Here is a 19,149-nt window from a genome sequence, read left to right on the forward strand (position 1 = left end):
GGAAATGTGAACCTCTGCTTCTTAAAGTACATCTCACCTAACCTCACCGTGTTCCCTTCTACAGAGTCGCTGCATTTTTGTGTCAGGAGAAGACTGTCCATCAGAGCTTGCGTAATGAAAAGAGAGCTCTCCATCTCGTCTGCCTCCCCTCCCTCTATCCCTGTCATCAGCTACTGTCTCTTCCAACTTTCCTCCAGCACACGCTCTCTTGCTTTGCAAAGTCACATTCAAAGTCACCAGGCAGCAGAACTACACACTTTATGGTCAGTTAACGATGGCTATATGTGGTACAGGCCAGTTGTATTAAAATAAAATTCAGAGGTCCATGTAAGGAAAAGTGTAGATAAGAATCAGGTTAATGAGAGAGTGTAGTTGTATAACCACTTATATGCAGTAAAAAACTGAGTCAAATCAACATGGAAGGTGCAGCTCGATATCACTTCAAGAATATTTAGCGTCAGTTGTCACAGTGAGCTGCTATTTAAACATGTCTGACAGAGAGCCTTTAAGAAGTGTGCATCTTTAAATAAAGGGTTGTATTTTAGAAAAAAACAAAAAAATGACATGTGTCTTATTTTGTCATTTCAATTGTTATTTTAAATCAAATATGTCAATTCTATTCTTTTCCCTCTTTTATCCCTCCTACCCAGTGAGTTCTGTTAAACATGTTAAACTACTTTTTTTTTTAACTCATGTTTTGAATGTTGATGCATTCCACTGCCCTTCTTAAATTCCTTTCTTGATTTTTAATAAATTTGCAAAAGTGCCTAAAAACACATTTTCATTTTGTCATCAATGTTTTGTAGTGTAGGCTGGTGTGGAAAATACCATCTTTATTCATTAAACATATAATTTGCAATGCTAAGCGTGCCAAAAACCAAAGGACTATATTCATAAATGATAAAATATTCAACCTCTTTAATGCGTATTGATTGAAGAAGATCCTCCATAATGTTCATAGTTATTAGACATTCACAGAAGTACAACAAAACTACACTTGACAGTGGGACAGAGACTGAAAAGAGGGGATAGAATTTATGAATTTAGAGGGTAAAAATCATTCTGACACAATGTGTATTGCCCTATAACTTTTGCTGCTGTCTTGGTGTCTCTCATAATTTGTTAAAGTGAAGGTTACATACTGTATATTTTTGGAAACTGACAACCATGTAGAAGGTTATTACGGTGCCCAAGTTTGATCCTGGCTCTATAACTTTAACCAACAACCAATGCTCCTGTAGCACAGCGCTGTTTACTGGAGGCACCATGCAAGGGCTTTACAAAAACTGTTGTAGCTTGAATGTGCAAAACAAACACCTTTAGCTTTTGTACTTTAATCTGTAGGATCAGTATGAATGTCATGATGTTTAAATACAAAATTCTGAGTAAACCTTTCAGCCTTGACTTCACTGATTTCACTGAGTTTACGACAGTTAAAGCTTTGACTCAGTTGATAATTCATACAAAGTGTACTCTGACACAGGCTCCCTGTATAAGTTAAGCCTATAGGCCTATATGGTGCTGCTTAAAAGTAATTATCTGTTCTTATCTGTGAGCTACATAAGAAAGTGAACCCTTGTTTCCGCAATTCAGTGTGACCTGTGAGGCAAGTAACTTTTGATTAAGTCGTCTACAGCAGCTTAGAGAAACTTTAATCCATTCCTCAGTACAGAGCCACTTCATTTCTAAGATGTTGCGGGGTTCCTCACATGAACTGTTTGCTTCAGGTCCTTCTAATCCAACATTTCTATTGGATTAAGGTCTTAGCTATGACTTGGCTGTTCCTAAACAATCATTTTGTTCTTCATAGAACTTCTTTGATGGAACAACTTGTGTCTCTGGAGTCGATAACTTGCATCACAGCATGATCCAGATTCTCTTGAGATTCAGCTCATGGATTGGTTATTATCCTACAGAGTCCTGACATTATCTTTAAGGAGTGTATGCATCAGTATGGAGGACAATGGTCGACTTAAATTTCTTCAATTTGTTCACAATCTGTCTCAGGTCAAGTTGTCTGAGAAAAGAAAACTGTGCCACTCCAGTCCTTCACCAAGACGTTCCCTCAAGGGAGAGCATTCAACACGTACTGCTTCCTGATCCCATAGGACCACAAGTTTGTGAGAATCCTGGAGACAGGGACAATGCTCAAATGTGTCAAAGAGGAACGTGACAAGACTGTGGCTGTAAAGGTTTTTTCAAAGCGTGATTCCACAAATTCACAGTGGGAGGTGAGCCACTGATAATGTTGATTATACATTTTTCAACATTCCCACAGTCAGAACATGTTGTGCAGAGGTTCAGTTTTCACAGGGGTCTGGACATGGTTGGGGATGTACTGTTCACTTCTAAGTTTCACATTTAATGATAGAGAGGATTCAGCATTTCTCCCAATTGCCTCACCCCCAGTCAGCAGCCATATTATAAAATATTATTTTAGTATACCAGTGAAGAACTGGTAGCTCCTGGTTAGTACAGATGATACAAAAACTGAAAAAAATTGTCAAGTCTCCTTAGGCACTTATCATGAGAACCCGCATGCAATACAATCTGAAGTCCTCCAATATGATTGAATATCAGGGGGCATTCTCTGACTCTGTCTTGCAGTTATTTTCATCTTGTTCAATGGTACAATGGACCGTTTTGCTAGTTTAACCACCGTAATAACACTATTTAAGCATTTTGGACTAATAAACGCACATTAAAATACCTCATCACGTGTATGTCATCACATCATTCATGTGATAAAGGGATATGAGTGACCAGTGATATCAACATCTCTTCCCTTTCAGACCATTATCCAGTATCATAAGCCCCTTATTGAAAACATACAGTGTGCAGCCTCATCTTTAGTCCACACACACACACACGCAAGAGGAAGTTACTTGTGAATCCGCAACCAATCCTACCTTTCCTGCTGCAGACGCTCCTTGGTCCACAGAGAAGCTGCAGAGAAACACACAGAGAGGAAAAATGAATCACTGAAGGACATTTGAATTGTCACACACTGCTCTGGACACACATAGACAAGCTCCCTAGCTCTCATATGCACACACACACATGTGCATTCACATGGATTACATTTATGGACTGCTTATCTTTAATCTAATATCGTGTGTAGGTGTGTTGATTACCATGTAACACCATTATAGGAGGCCAGATAGTAGAAAACCACAGTCCCTCCATTAAAAGCCCTGTTTACACCTGGCATCAAAATGTACGAATGTTTTTGTGTGCCCTCAGAATTTTCCATTAAATACCATTAAAATAGTAACGTCAAAGATAGATAGATAGACAGACAGACAGACAGACAGACAGACAGACAGACAGACAGACAGACAGACAGACAGACAGACAGACAGACAGACAGACAGACAGACAGACAGACAGACAGACAGACAGACAGACAGACAGACAGACAGACAGATAGATAGATAGATAGATAGATAGATAGATAGATAGATAGATAGATAGATAGATAGATAGATAGATAGATAGATAGATAGATAGATAGATAGACAGACAGACAGACAGACAGACAGACAGACAGACAGACAGACAGACAGACAGACAGAATGCAATGCTGCGAACAGCTTTTCTTTTTCTTTCTGACCTTTAGACTTACAGGCACTCATACAATGTTAAAACCATAGTAACATGTCTAGTTGATATGCATGATGAGTGACTGCACACATGTAATGAGCTTATGTATATGAATGGGAGTGACTGAATAGTTAATATATTTTTCACCCATGTCTCACTTCCCGTTGGTATATCCTTCTTTCTGACACACGTATAGTTTGGAGCTTGGATTAAAACAGGATTTGAAACATCTTGGACAGCTTTTCATATTTTTAATATATACCATTTCTTATTAATCACAGCCTGATGAATGCACACTGTTTTTTCCTGTCTTTTGTATCCCTTACACATGGTAGCCCCATATTCCCGTTTGAATGAAATGACTCAAGTAAATGTCTTCACATCCTCTATAGTGCTCAGTTAAAGGATCTAAATCTCAATGTGACTCCTTTGTGGCCAGAAATAACAAAGGAAGAAGGATTAAACCCTAGCCAGAAACATTCAGCACTCCCACATGCAAAGACATATAAAACCCAGCGTGTAGTAACCGTTTTTTGTTTCAGAATTAAATTAACTCTCACTTTTGAGAAAATCTCAGACCTTTATTCTCCTTTTTTCCTTTTCTTTTAATGTCTACTCCCTTGTTTCTCTTTTTGTAGTACAAATTAATTGTCAGGCTCTATTGGTGAGATTTTAAATGAAATGCATGAATGTGCATTGACTGCAAATATGCAAAATATGGAGTGACACTTTAGGTAAAACTTCAACCCGGCATAACAAATGTTAACTTAAATCCCTGCTCCTAATTATTTTTATTAGGGGGGGAAAAATGAAACAGGCAGTTAGGCATGTTTATAAATGAATTATGTATTAATGTAGAAATTGACTACATTTTTAGTGCAGTGGAAGATTAAACTCTTAAGCTGCCTTGTAGAGCCTATTACATTTTCATAAACAGTGTATCCAGCAAGTTAAAGAGGAGGGAAACTCTGAAGAAGCTAGCATGTTCTTTTTTTAATGATTAGAGTCATGTAAAATTAGGTGTAGGAGTGTAACTCCTCTTACAAGTGGGTACCGGAGGGAAACAAATAAAGACATGAAAAACAGCAATTTGTCTTTATCTCTCAGCTGAGTTGCTTCTGCAAGAAACACTGTAATAATCATGACAAGCCTTCTCAGAGGGAGTCAACCAGAAACTCAGTACAGATGTAAATATTAAATACCGTTTGTTTTGAGGACTCACAAAGGAGTTGCAACTTCTCAGTTGTTTAGTTGATGTGTTGTGTGCTATTAAGTTGAGCAAGGTTAATTAGTTTGGCATTTACATCAAGCTTCATTTTGGCTGCTGTAGAGAACAGTTACTCCAGGCTGCTAGTGGCAAATGAGCTGTTCCAGCTTTAAAGCACCTGCCAAATTACTTTTTTTTTCAAACATATTTTTGGGCTTTTAGCCTTCAATGGACAGCACAGCTAAGATAGGGGCCACGCAGGAAAGGGTGGGGCAGGTCTCTACTCAGTGAGCTAAACACCGCCCCTACAAGACATCTTTTTGAAGGACAGCCGGCTGATCACAGCAAATTATTAGTGTCTATCAAAGAAGAACAAGGTGCTTTTCTTAGTTCTCTTCATTAACTTTGAATGTCCTCAAGAATTAGCCCAATGTTTATGTCAGTTTCCATCAATGAAACTAGCACAATTGGTTTAATTTTATGGTTTAAAGGGGAATCAGATGTGATTTTAAGGGTAAAGCAAATATTATTGTAGCACAAATATATGCATTTTGAAATTGGTAATTGCATTTGAATCTCTCTGTGTTACCTGCACCTAAGAAGATTTAGTGAATCTTATATTAAGTGAGTGTCATATCCTAATCTTACTGTGACTTAAATGAATCAAGTATCTACTGTAAATGTGCCTGATGTATACTACATTGGTTATACTATTCTCGGTCACAGAAATGTTTCTTAGTACTACTCACAGTAGTAACTTCACTAGAGGGGGCATACACACTACAAGGGACTGGTAGAAATATTACGTTAATAAAATACAGTAAGTTCTAGTCCCTGCTTCGGGACTCTATGAGTTGACATGCTCCGTTGGTATTGACACGCTCTGTTGGCTCTGTTGGCGTTTACATCCTGCCCTCAGTGACAAGGAAACACCATGCGATACCATCCATGCCGCTGTTGCTATGCAACTGCCCAAATAACCACATCACCTTGGACACTGTTTTGGCAAAGACTTTTTGTATTTGTTCATAATGCTCATTGTAATTTTTTTTTTTATTAGTCTACACGGTTTATTTTATTTTACTAGATAATACTTGTTTTTATTTTACTTTAATCTCATTTTATTTTATCTTTTTTGTGGTTTTTATGAGTTGACTTTTATATGCAACAAAGCTACAGTGACAAAGTCATTTCCCTTGTGGATCATTAAAGTCTGTCTAAGTCTAAGTCATGTAAAGTGGGCAGGTTCTATGTTGACCTAATCTCAACTTTAAGGCAACACAATTGAGGGGACGATTGATACAGTTGGCTGACATAAGACCAAACATTCATAGCAAGGAAACACCATTTATAACTTTTCCTACTTTTCAAATGGAGAATACTAATGTCACAGAAAGTTAATTCTGTACATACTTAGACACATTCTTGTGTTTTTCTTGGTTCGCTCAGAAACATTTGGTTTTGGAATATATCAAGGAGACAATCTATACAACCTGACAACCTGTGCTTGAACATCCTAGTAACCAACAGTCAGCTACAAAGTGATAAATCACTTCATATGTGATTAAGTGTAGGTGTCTCAGACTTCAGCACGGGAACCACTGACAGGAAAGGTAAATGACATTCACCATCTTGTCACAATTCAATGTTCTGCTTTTGGACTTGGCATTCATAGTGATGAATGTAAGACCAGACACCCCCACCCCACAGCATAGCAACAGCCATCTCCAGCAGGATGCAGCCTGACACAGTCACACACAAAAACGCTTTAGGAACAACTCAAATAACATGAACAACAGCACAAGGTGTTGATCTGGCCTCCAAATTCACTAGATCCCAAACTGATCAAGTATCTGTGGGATGATCCACATAGGCCCCTCGTCTAAACTCATAGGACCTCTCAGAAAGTTCCATGTCCATTCTCTGATGAGTCACAACTGTTTGGAGGCAGAAGGGAGACCTACACAATAATGTCATAATGTTATGCCTGATCGGTATATGTATTTTATGAGAAGAAAATATTCATATCACTCTCATATCTGAATGTTTAATAAAATCAACATGCCCTAACCTACACTTTAGCCTAGTAGCCTTGTAGCTTGATGTGGACCCTTCAATAAATGTAACTATACATCACGCTAACAGACTACAACTACAAACGTTGCAGGGATTTCAGCGACTGTGTGAAACTCAACACAGCTAACCACATGCATACGAGCATTTTAGCAGTGTAATTACATAACAGTGCCAACAATGCTTTCACTGGCGTAGCCCCCAGTGGTGCAGGCTCTGCCTAGATTCATTGTGGGGGCATACATCAATCTTGACACATTACTAAGCCTACCACAAAGAGAAGCAGAATGTAACATTTGGATGTCTTCTCTGGTGTGACAGGGAGATTGATCACAAAAATAAAGTGCAGCCCGGGACAGGGTCCATCTACTCCCAAATAGGGGGCATGAGGGAGCAGAATAATATGAAGAGGAGCGGGAGGAAAGGAAAAGCGTCAGCAGCAACTTAATGATAGCAATAGCTCCATTTTCACTGAAGCTGTGTGTAAGTGAAGATTGTTTCGCTGGTCCATAAAATGACCAAAGAAAATGGCAAAAAAAGCTTGAAGGTGTTCATGTTCTGAAATATCAACTGGTCCACCCTGAACCATTACCATTAAAGGAATAGAGGGAGGGTTGCTGCCAGATAACCAGCAAAGACTTTTGGAAGTTGGAATTAATAGTCCCACAGCCAGTAACTTGTGAAAAGTGTCATTTTATTGTACCAGTGTGTCTATTTATGCCCTTCTGAGTCATCCAACCAAGACCACAAGCTGAAACACTATATTTGTATATAAAAATAATGCTTTTCACCTATCATGCTTCTTTCTTACCTCCATGGTGAAGTTGCCTCAGAAATCCCGACTCTAGTTTCCATAAGCAAGCCCTGTGATATAAGACAAACTCACCTTGCCATGCTACTGTTGGCTGAGCTCTCTGCAATCTGTGAGCTGGCAATCCACTTGGTCTCCCCCACCACCGTCCTGGCGTGCGGCAGACGGCCTACGTCTTTCACCGTCATCATCAGGTGCCGAGAGGACTTCAGGACTCTGACGGCTTCGTCGTGCGGGATGCTCAGAAAGCTGCGGCCGTTCACCTCCAAGATCTGATCGCCCACCTGTGTGGAAGGAAGGGAACAGAGAGGTGTGGTCGGAGGGACTGAGCAAGGCGGTGAGGTTGGATCAAACGGAGGCTGTCACAATCACAAGTACAGAGGTCAAAGGTCAGAGACAGGTAATGTAATGGATAGAGGTGGTAGAGGTGTATATACAATGTTAAATGGATCAGAGTTAGATAATTAGGTTGTAGGTTTCATGTTAAAAGTTATGTCTCTCTCAGGTTGGGCTGTGAACAGAAGTAATTACACAAAGATTAAAGTGCTCTCTGCTTACGGACAGGTTCAAGATCAGAACTGCTTAATATGTAATTGGAAAGGCTTTCATAAGTGATTTCACTTTCTATCAAGGGGATCTGCCCGGAGGCAGCGGCAGAAGGAGAATAATGATGTCCACATTAAACACCACCTTGGACTGTTTCTTCTGTCTCCTATAATGAACTTATGTATTGTAGCTTCAACACTCTAAATATGTGGCAAGGACCTTTATCTGCACCGAACAGAGCTGGAGCACCATCTTCTCACTGATCACCACTGCTTTGATGAGCATCATCTCGATGGTATCATAACTCTGACAACTGTGTACATACTGTTGACTGTCTGTTAGAGGAGAGCAGTGCCCATCTTCATGCATACAGGGAATCATGGAGAATTTAAAAAGAGCTTATCATCCCTCATAATATGAATCCTAACATAAACAGACCACACTGGCTGCACACAGGAGAAGTGATCATTTCCAACTTTTATGTCACAGGTGATCAGCAGAGTGGGGCAGGCACTGAGGCACCATTTTCCACTAAATTTAACTCATAGTAAAGAAAGGACTGTCAGGTGGTCTGTGCCATCTCTGAGCCTTAAACTGCCTCCGTTAACTTTGCCTGCCAGTAAGTCTGTAATAAATTAGTCACAGAGGACGGTTGTATCACTTCTCCTTTACAAAACGACACAGAGGTGCTAGTAAATTCTCTTATCTGGCATTTAGACTTGATTTAGTGTTTAGCATTTCAAAAAATGTCCCTTATCACTTTCTGTCTCCTTGTTTTATTTCCATTCTAGTGTGGCCAGTCAACCCTCATGATAATTTCAATGTTCTCTAGGAGCAGCTACAAGCGCAAACAAGAGATTAAAGACATTCAGAATCTCATACATTTCAGCTTTCTTGGGTATTTTCCAAAAATCTGAGGTCACCGAACACAGTGACTACTAATGTGCAGAAGCATTTCTACAGCACAGCTGAGGCAGCTGAGGACATTTCCCACAGAAACGTCCTCCTTCATCACCTACTATGTTGCCTTTTGAACTGATTTTTAGTGGGTCCACTGACTGCAAATGCAAAGGCCATAATCCAAATTGTATTTACAAAAGCAATCAATCAACAATACCAACAAACACACACTGCTACCACAGCAAACACACATTAAAGCTTTTAGGCTTTCTGAAGCCCCAGAGACAGATTTTAACACAGATTACAAGCTGTTTATTCCAGATGTTTGAATTACAAAACAGCACTAAATGGCATCACCATGCGACTCCTCATGGTATCTGACGACCTTAGAGCTCAGTTTACTGAGCACTCAGTTTGGTTCACTTAAATTTCTCTGGGATTTGACATGGTTTTGGACCACACAAAAGGAGCAGGCACAAATCTGTTTTTCCCTTTGTTGACACTTCTATCACCATGCTGAGTTCATAAAAAAACCTCAGTCTCAATATAATAGAACACATATAGTAGGTAGGGGGTCCCTACTTAATCTCTCCATCAGTTTGGAGGTCCTTGGCCTGAAAAATGTTGACGACCCCTGATTTAAGACACAAATTCTCGCAAATGCTCATGGAGCAGATGCTTCTGGCTAGTATGGCTGCTTTCCACTGCATTTGCAAGCTGTAAGCAGTTTGTCTGTGCATACAGACAATATATCTTAATTCTGTTGATACTATAGTCTGTATAACGAACAGCTCCTCAAAAGTGATATTGACTGGCTGGAGAATAGGTTTTAAACTCCACCCTTTGTCAAATATAGACACAGGATGTGACATCGTGATCACAAAGGTTGGCCTGCTAACCACTTCATAAAACCACCCCATAGGACTGTGAGAGTAGGAAAAAATAAATATGTATAAACCAACATTTCCTTGTAACTGGAGGAGGTGGAGCAAAGCGCAGTACTAATTCAACAAAAATGCAAATGAGTCTAGAGAAGTGTGGCTGGGTCATCAATCTCAGCTCCACGTGGCTCCACTCAGACCATACTGAGCAGATTCTGTCTCTCAAATCACAAGATGGCTTATCTCTGGTAGAATTGCCTCAGTTGGGCCAATACAAGAAAGTGGGGATGCACTGTCCATATTTATATACAGTCTATGGTTGATACCCAAGCTTTTCATAATATCTTTTGTGAGGTTGGGTTGTTACTCTTTATGATGAGAAAGGTTTACCTCTACACCAGCGTTGAAAATTGATGGTGAGTGAAAACCCATTATGCATTCTGATAGCAGAGTAAACATGACCAAAGAGCACTCCTAAAAACTGACATCAGTATATCCCACGTGTCTAATCAGCTAATGGATTTAGATTTGGCAGGGACATATTCGGAATAATTGTGTGCATTTAAATGTACTGGATGTTATGAGTAGCTCCTGAGCTTGTGCTACTGTGACAAGTCAAGATGTCTGTGGTGGAAAAGGCCTATGACTTGCTGTGGTTCTGCAGGTTTTAGTCCTACAGTCCAAAAGGTGATTAAAGAAGGAAGTTAATCACCTTTTTGACTACCATGACCAGGATGACTGGGAACCTTCACAGACACAGATTTTTATTTATTTATTTTTTTTTTTCAAACTTGGATGTACAGTGGAGGTGTGACTTTGGAAGAAGCAGGAACTGCTCATCAAAGTGCATTTGAAAAAATTTGAAAAAGTTTTGCGTTTACATTTCCCAAACATGTCCTGGTGTGGGAAAATGAATGAATGGAATGAAACATAGCTAGTCTACAGCTATCCTGTATTTACAGCATGGGGATGCGTTAATTAATCCAGTGGGATTATTGCATCTGATCTATCTGACAAATGAACACAACTTTGATTATGACTCTGATTACGCACTGATTAAGTTAACAGCACTGAAGGTTTCATCCCAAACAGCACTGTTAATCACGGAGCAATGAATAAGAGAACGCAAATACACAGTCATTAATCTTCCTCTCTTGTCTTTTATTGTAATGGTTCAGGACGAATCAATCAATATTTCAGAACATGAATACTCTCTCTTTGGTCATTTTAGAGACCAACAAGGAAATGACCTCCACACACACACAGCGTCAGTTAAAGTTGAAGCTGCTGTCGTCATTAAAGTTGCTGCTGACATTTTTCCCTTCCTCACACACACATAAACACACACACACACTCTCTCTTCTCATTATTCTGCCACCCCATGCTCTCCTCCTCTCCCTCATTATACTTCTATTTGAGAGTAGATGGGCCCTGTCCTGAGTTACACTTCATTTTTTTGTGATCAATCTCACCGTCACACCAGAGGAGCTGTCGCGACGTTGCATTCTGGTCAATTAAGCTTCAAGCAGTGGCAATGATGTTTAGGATTGAAGTTCTGATCAGGGCAGCTGTGTAATAATAACACGTTCAGAGTTAAACAACTCAGGTGGCAGAGCGACCACTGTTGAACATGGTGAACCCCCACACACTTAAACATTCCCAATTATGAAACCTCTGTGTGATTTCCAATTTGATTCTCCCTGTGCGTGAACACAGCTGTACGTGACTAAGTAACAGGCAGAAGGAATGAGTATTATCGTAGCCCTATAGACTAATCAATGGAGGTAAGTGAAAGTCAACAATCTGTCAGTGGACCTGCTTATATTATCTACATCTCCCTTGTGCCTCTAAAACAGTTGTGACTCATCAGACAATGGACATGGGTCTTCTGAGGGGGTCCTGTGGTGTCTGGTAATAGGATGTTGTTAGTTGGGCTCTTTGGGTCCTATAGGTTGAGGGGAGGGGCCTCTGTGTATCATCCCACAGATACTTGACACAAAAGAATCTGGAGGCCAGGTCAACACCTTGACGTGTTTTCTAAACCAATTTTGTGTGTATCCTGCTGGGGGTGGCTGTTGCCGTCAAGGAGTGTCATTGTGTGGGGTGGGGGTGCCTGGTCTGGTGTAGGTGGGTAGTACATGTCTACGTATCCACTTCCACATGAATTCCAGGTCCATAAGTCACAAGATGTACAATGACATTTACTTCTCTTGTTGGTGGTTTTAATGTTGTGGCTGATCGGCGTATATGAAATGATTTCAACAGCTTTTTAATTTTTAGAGCACAAATATGTCTCAACTATGATGCATGTTGTAATACAGCAAAAAAGCACACGCAAAAGACCAACAAAACATACTATCTGTGCCAAGATTCATATCTCATTTCACTGTTCCACAAAGCTTCATTAGCCGAATGCTTTTTAAAGAGGTATCAGTGAACCACGGCGTTACTCTGGCTTATGTGTTCTTTTATTACCATGAACACACACATTACTTCCATTCCCTGACTGCAGACCAAAATCAATTCAGCCATCAACCTAATGAAGACGGTGAGAATGCATCATGACATTTTGTACTATGCCAATGTCAGCAAGAGTGCAACACATTCATCAGCTGGCAGACTTGGCTAGTTCTACAAAGTAAAATAAAATAAAATACAATAAAAAATAAATGAACACATGTAAAATAAGTAGATATACTTGAAGTGACAAACAAATGGGCAGTGAGAAAAAAATATCCAGAACCTCAAAAAACTGAAGAAAGCTTAAATCTCCACTGTGAAGTCTTACAAATGGTCCTTCACAGAAGAGCATTCTCTCCATTTGTAGACATATTTAAATGCAAATTAAAGTAATTACTTGCTACATGATGAATCATATCCCCGGTCTTTTTCTGCACACACTAATTGCTCGCGAAAAAAAAAATCTATACTGGCTCCTCTGTGCTCTATTCACCCTGCTTTTCTAAGGAGATTCTGTGATACCATGCTTTACCAAATCAAGCATGTTTTAGACTCGCCAATAGGTACTGTTGGCTGATGGTTTCTAGTATTTGCCCAAACCTTTGTATAGAATTGGCGACAGTATTTAACTAACTCAACTGTTTCCTGAGTAGTTTCAAATGTAGACCTGCTGTAGAGCAGTGGCAGAAGACAGCGCACATAGACAGGTTTTTACTGTCTCTCTGAATTGTCCTACTTGAGACGTTCGATCAGGACAATTGTCAAAGATTTGTCTGACGTTATCAGAGTTCTGTGATGAAGAGTCTGGATCAGACGGCTCAGGGATGAATGGTGCCGGACACACACAGGAGATGTAGTGATAAAGTGACGACACCAGACCACTGATCCCTAAAGCTACTTTAAGAACATTGATGCCGTTTTATCTGGTCTTTTGGTGCTTTTTTCCACTGAAATGCTTCCTTTTCTGTAGCTCAGCTCTAAAATCTTTTTGAGGTATTTAGAGATCATCTCTAGATCATGTTGATATAAATTCAACTTCTCACGGTTTAGTATGTGTTTACAGTGAAATATCATTAAATAGCTGAGTGTATCATCATGTGTAACTTGTGATGATGCGCTTGGATATGAGCGTTGCTCAAGTTAAAGTCAGCATCGTTTCTGTTGACGCAGGGGATTAAAGCTACATACACACAACTGTCAAGGTAAATCACATCCATGTAGCCTACCTAAAACACAACATAGTCAATATTTCAGAGCTGAAACCTCCTTCACATCATGTCACATCATTTGTGCTCTGTGATCACTGAATCAGAGAACATATCTCAATCACAGCTGAGTTGAGCGCTTGCTGTAGAGGAAGTGAAGTGATGGTCCCTGCCTGTCATATTTCAACTCTCCAGCCAGTTCTCTTTGCTTCCGTTAGCTCAGTAGATGAAGGAGAACAGTGGAGAGTTTTGATATTGACTTCTTCAAAAATTAAAGTGGGGAGAGAGTGCATCAAAACTTAGACATCACATTTATGTTATGTCTGAGACGTCCACTTAATTAGACCCCCTGGATTCCATAACTTTCTTTGAATTGCTCATTATTATCTGTGCAGCTTTTAACAAGTCACTTCTTGACTTGTTATAACTTTTATTATACCTTTCCCCCAGCACTTTCTGCTTCTGTGCTCCTGCTACCATATCTTCATATTTTCTTTTTTCTTTTCAACCTTTTCCTTCCTTTGTCCTTCCCTAATAATAACCTTCTTCACATCACACTCTTTGTTCTTCCCCTTGATTATATGTTGTCTCCTTTGTTCTCTTTTTTGCTGTACTGCCAACATCCATCGCAGTCATCCATCATGAAGGATTCCTCTCAGCTATCAACATCTACAGCTCAACAGAGATCCTGTTGCATTTTGTGTTTGATGAAGCTAAAATAAATAAAGCTCTGGCTGCAGGGGACCAATGAGGTCCCTAAAACCATTAAATATTTTACGTCCACTGTGTGTCAAACGTGCTTTCAGAGCGCCATTATGGCCTCTGCAAAGGAATAGATCAATAATCCAAAGATCAGTCATTCTGACCCCAGAGATCAGTTAAACTACAGAAGCATTAAAGTGATCCGCAGAGTTAAAAAAATGCATTTATGAAACACTTAACAGTTACTTAAAGCCTGATGGCTTGTTGCTAAGTGAGTAGAGTGGTTTTCAGCATCAGGGCATCAATTGAAATTATTAATGTTGTACTATATTTTGATGATATATTGTTAAAGGGAGATGTAAAACATGTGGAGGAGCCATGTTTGTCTTCCCAGGGGAAAGCTTAAGCGATCTACTGGGATTTTCACACACAACCATCTCTAGGGTTTACAGAGAATGGTCCGAAAAAGAGAAAATATCCAGTGAACGGCAGTTGCGTGGACGAAAATGCCTTTGGTGTGAGAGGTCAGAGGAGAACGGGCAGACTGGTTGGAGGTGATAGAAAGGCAACAATAACTCAAATAACCACTGGTTACAACTAAGGAATGCAGAATACCATCTCTGAATGCACAATACGTCCAACCTTGAAGAAGATGGGCTGACTCCTGTCAGCTAAGAACAGGAAACTGAGATTACAGTTCAAACAGGCTCACAAAAATTGGACAGTAGAAGATTGGAGAAACTTTGCCTGGTCTGACGAGTCTTCATTGCAGCTGTGACATTCGGATAGCAGGGTCAGAATTTGGTGTCAACAACATGAAAGCATGGATCCATCCTGTCTTGCATCAGTGGTTCAGGCTGGTGGTGGTGGTGTAATGGTGTGAGGGCTATTTTCTTGGCACACGCATGGTTTAAATGCCACAGCCTACCTGAGTATTGTTGCTGACCATGTCAATCCCTTTATGACCACAGTGGACCATCTTCTGACGGCTACTTCCAGCAGGATAATGCACCATGTCACAAAGCTCATATCATCTCAAACTGGTTTCTTGAACATGACAATCAGTTCACTGTACTCCAATAGCCTCCACAGTCACCACATCTCAATCCAATAGAGCACCTTTGGGATGTGGTGGAATGGGAGATTCGCATCATAGATTTGGAGCCAACAAATCTGCAGCAACTCTGAAAAGGGGGTCCAACCTTTTACTAGCAAGGTGTACCTAATACATTGGCCGGTTAGTGTATATAAGGAATTTGTTCTTCGCATGCATTTAAGTGAGCACATTTGGAGCAGTGGGCAGCCAAGCAAGGCACCTAGGGAGAACTATAGGGGGGTTTAAGTACCTCAGCCATGGACATGGACAGACTAGTAGCCTCGTAGTCCTAAAGCATCTTCTTTTTGGGAGTAGACACAGCCCCCAACCACCACCATTTGTCACATTGTGACATTTAACATACGATATGGTATAATAAAAACTCCATAAGATGTACTAAGTAGAGCTAGCATGTTTATGGACAAATTTATTTATCTCCTACGGGTTTGTTGATCTGATTGCTTAAAGTAAGTCTTAAAGCCTGTGATGGCCAAGAACGAGAATACATTATCCTTCCTAACAGGACATTTCTGTTATGGAGGTTGGATTTTTTTGAAAAGTAATTGTATGTTAGTCTCCTGATGGCAACAATCACTCAAGAGGGTTAAAAAGGTACTACATGATATCTGAGCTAAGCAGACACTGCTAATGCTAAGCGCACTGTATTGTCTGTATTGTCCGTTTACTGGTATGTTGATTCACGGCCATGTTCTTCAGGCTACGAGGCTTTATTAAAAAGGTCAACACATTTTTCAAACTGACAGACATAATCTGGAAAGCAGATAATTTCCCCCCACTTTAGCCCTCTGGAGTCATTGCGTTCAGTTGCGCCTCATTGCTTTAATTTTTATGAGCCATTAATGACGTATAATCTGTAGGAATTAATTAATGGAACCGTCTATTTGTGTCAGCATTAAAGGTTTTAAAGGTTAAGTATTTAAAAGAGCTCTTTTCTGCAGGTTCAACTAAATATGTATATACACACACATAGATACACACAATATGGTTTTATGCAAACAATATATAGATATAAATTTTATGATAATTTTAACCAAATTTTTAACATCAATTGTTACTTAAATTTTGATATAATCGCTGATTTGCATCATTTCAAATGTTTGCACACAGAATCCAAACCCCTCTGTTAATGATGACCAAACAAACAAACAAAAAAATGCCTGGCATTGTAAAAAAAATGCAGAAATATTTGTAATAGAAATCACCTCGGCCAAAATACGGCCTCTTTAACTTTAACTAGTTGGTAATTTTGCTCCATTAATAAGATTTGAGGGCTGTATATGGTTCCACTACCTGTACCTGAGGTAGCAAACATTTGCACATGTAAAGACTGACCATTGCTTCCAATAAGGTATTTTTAGTTTTGGTGTACAAAATGTGACAACCCACACTCCTTATTTAGAAGGTCAGAGAAAAGGATGGTGCCAGTCATAAGGTGAAACTCTGGGCTTTAACTTGCTACATCCACAGATCCACTCACGCTTAACGGCAGTAAAGGTATAGTCCACTGGTATGGCTGGATACAGCACACTGAGCTTCAAAGCAGCTCTGCAGTAACACCATGCTCCACTGTCCATCTCGATATACAGTCCATGATTTTATCTTAGCTCATCCCTACATTTATTTATAAATAAAAGTCTTTTGGACACATTGCACCACTGCTTCACTTTCGAAACAAAATGATCAGCAGAGGAGGAGAAACATGATGCAACTCTGACAGCAGTAAAGGGCAGAGCAGTGATACTCTCAGAGTGAAACTGGAGTGTATAAACCTGATTGACTGATCCTATCTGAGAATACTAACAATCCTCCCAGCCTAACAGCACTGAAGAATCCCTCCATCACAAAGTGCAGGGTTAAACTAATGGCCAAAGGATATTTAACAAAAAGTTCATGCTGCTTCCTCACCAAAACTCAACTATTACACGAGCCACAGTCTGAGGGGCTTTTTCTGGGGGTTCAAAAATATAAACTATGTTCACAGATCTTTGGATGGATTAGTAAGAAGTTTGTAAAAGTATTTATGTTCTCCAAGAGGATGAACCCAAGTCACTTCAGCTTGAATAACGATCAGGTTAAAATGCCTTTACAAACATCAAGCTGCTGACTCAGTCTTCTTATAATGTATTAGTCAAGCTCATAATTATTAAAGACTTTTTATCTGAACCATCCACGTCCAGCTAGTGTCTCTGATTATTTATTTATGCTCAGTGACTAACCATTCATAACTTACTCCTCTTTAATCCTACAATTATAAAAATACTCGACAAACAAGTGACTCTTGTGGATTATATATCATACAAATAATAGTTTCACAGACAGCAAGTAAGTGAAATCAAAGTGTCTGCATGTCTGTTACATCAAAAGTTTTCTGAAATAAATCAGCACAAAACCTTAGAAAACCAAATTTCCACACTGCAAACGATTTCAGAGAAGAGGGAGGTCAGCCAACAGTTAGACAGAGAGGAAAGAGGCAGTGAGAGGTTTTGGCCTTCAGGTGCAACTTCTAATTTCAGCTGAATTTAGATCTTCCGAGCATGACTAAAGACTTACAAGACCCTCAACCAAACTCTAAATGAGGCGTTTAGCTATTTAGACTTCACAGACGAGTACGCTAATCCCCAACTTTCACTTGTAATCCTGTTTAACATTTTAAGGGGTTCATTTAAAACTGTAGCAAAGGAACTCCTGTGGGTTGTTCTCATACTGTTAATTGAACGAAAACATTTGCACAATTGTGACAGGAACCAAATATCAACAACATAGAACCAGTGTAATATATTAAGTTGTAATAAAATAAAATTATGTTGACGTTGCATCAACTGCAATTTCTGACATAAACTACTGCTAATTTACATAACTTTACACTGTTTACTAGTCCTTTCACATCGTGATTTTAACAAAAAGCTATTTCTGTAGTTTCCTGCCGAAATGGAAATGAAATGTGCCTTGAGTTTTAGTAATGAGTGCTTATTGCTTTATAACTTCACTGCTTTTCTTTGGCTAGCTATTTAGTCATGCATTTTTAAAGCTCAGGCTAGCGTTGTACTATTCCTTTTCATATACTTAATGTGTTTGCTGTTAAAAACAAAAGCACCGATTTTTTTTTTAATAGTTTTCCAGTAAATGACAAACTCTGCCATTAACTCACATTAATATTACTTACAAAACAATAGTTTTTGTCAATGTTGCGCTAGACACTGACATACTGCAAAACACACCATAAAAAAAATCAAAATCAAATTAGATTTTACTTTAATGCATCTGAGAAGCTTGTTCTATATTATAGTAACCACTATAGCAAATGTAAAAGTGAACATTTTGTATGATTATGTATTCATAGCACGTACTGTGTGTATAGATTTTGGGAACTACGAATGCACCACACACACTTGAGTGGCACATAAACATGTTTTAAACCTACGATTCTTCCAAGATGAAACTGGAAACTGTAACAGAGATGAGACCTGTAATTCAGTGCGCATCAGTGTCTTCTGTGCTATTGATTATTCCAGTGTGAGACGTGTTTGCATGCTGCCATGCAGAGCAGAGTCTTTTCCATTTATCCTTTGTGCCATTTGGATGACAGAGCAGTTGCTGTAACTTTGTAGTCCGTGCCAACAGATATGATACAATTAGCAGTATTT

At 39.4% G+C, this 19,149-nt stretch overlaps 1 protein-coding gene across 3 annotated transcripts in view; it reads right to left on the bottom strand.

The window, feature by feature from the left end:
* The window catches only part of whrna (whirlin a), a 130,696-nt gene that overhangs the window by 32,117 nt on the left and 79,430 nt on the right, over window positions 1-19,149 (bottom strand). For all 3 annotated transcript variants that reach the window (XM_047570742.1, XM_047570741.1, XM_047570740.1), the window contains exons 4-5: window positions 7,770-7,978; window positions 2,910-2,946 (exon numbers count right to left, since the gene is read on the bottom strand). In XM_047570742.1, the coding sequence (XP_047426698.1) occupies window positions 2,910-2,946; window positions 7,770-7,978 (246 nt within the window). The remainder of the gene's footprint in view (window positions 1-2,909; window positions 2,947-7,769; window positions 7,979-19,149) is intronic.

Source organism: Mugil cephalus, chromosome 19, assembly GCF_022458985.1.
Source record: "Mugil cephalus isolate CIBA_MC_2020 chromosome 19, CIBA_Mcephalus_1.1, whole genome shotgun sequence".
Lineage (NCBI taxonomy): Eukaryota > Metazoa > Chordata > Actinopteri > Mugiliformes > Mugilidae > Mugil > Mugil cephalus.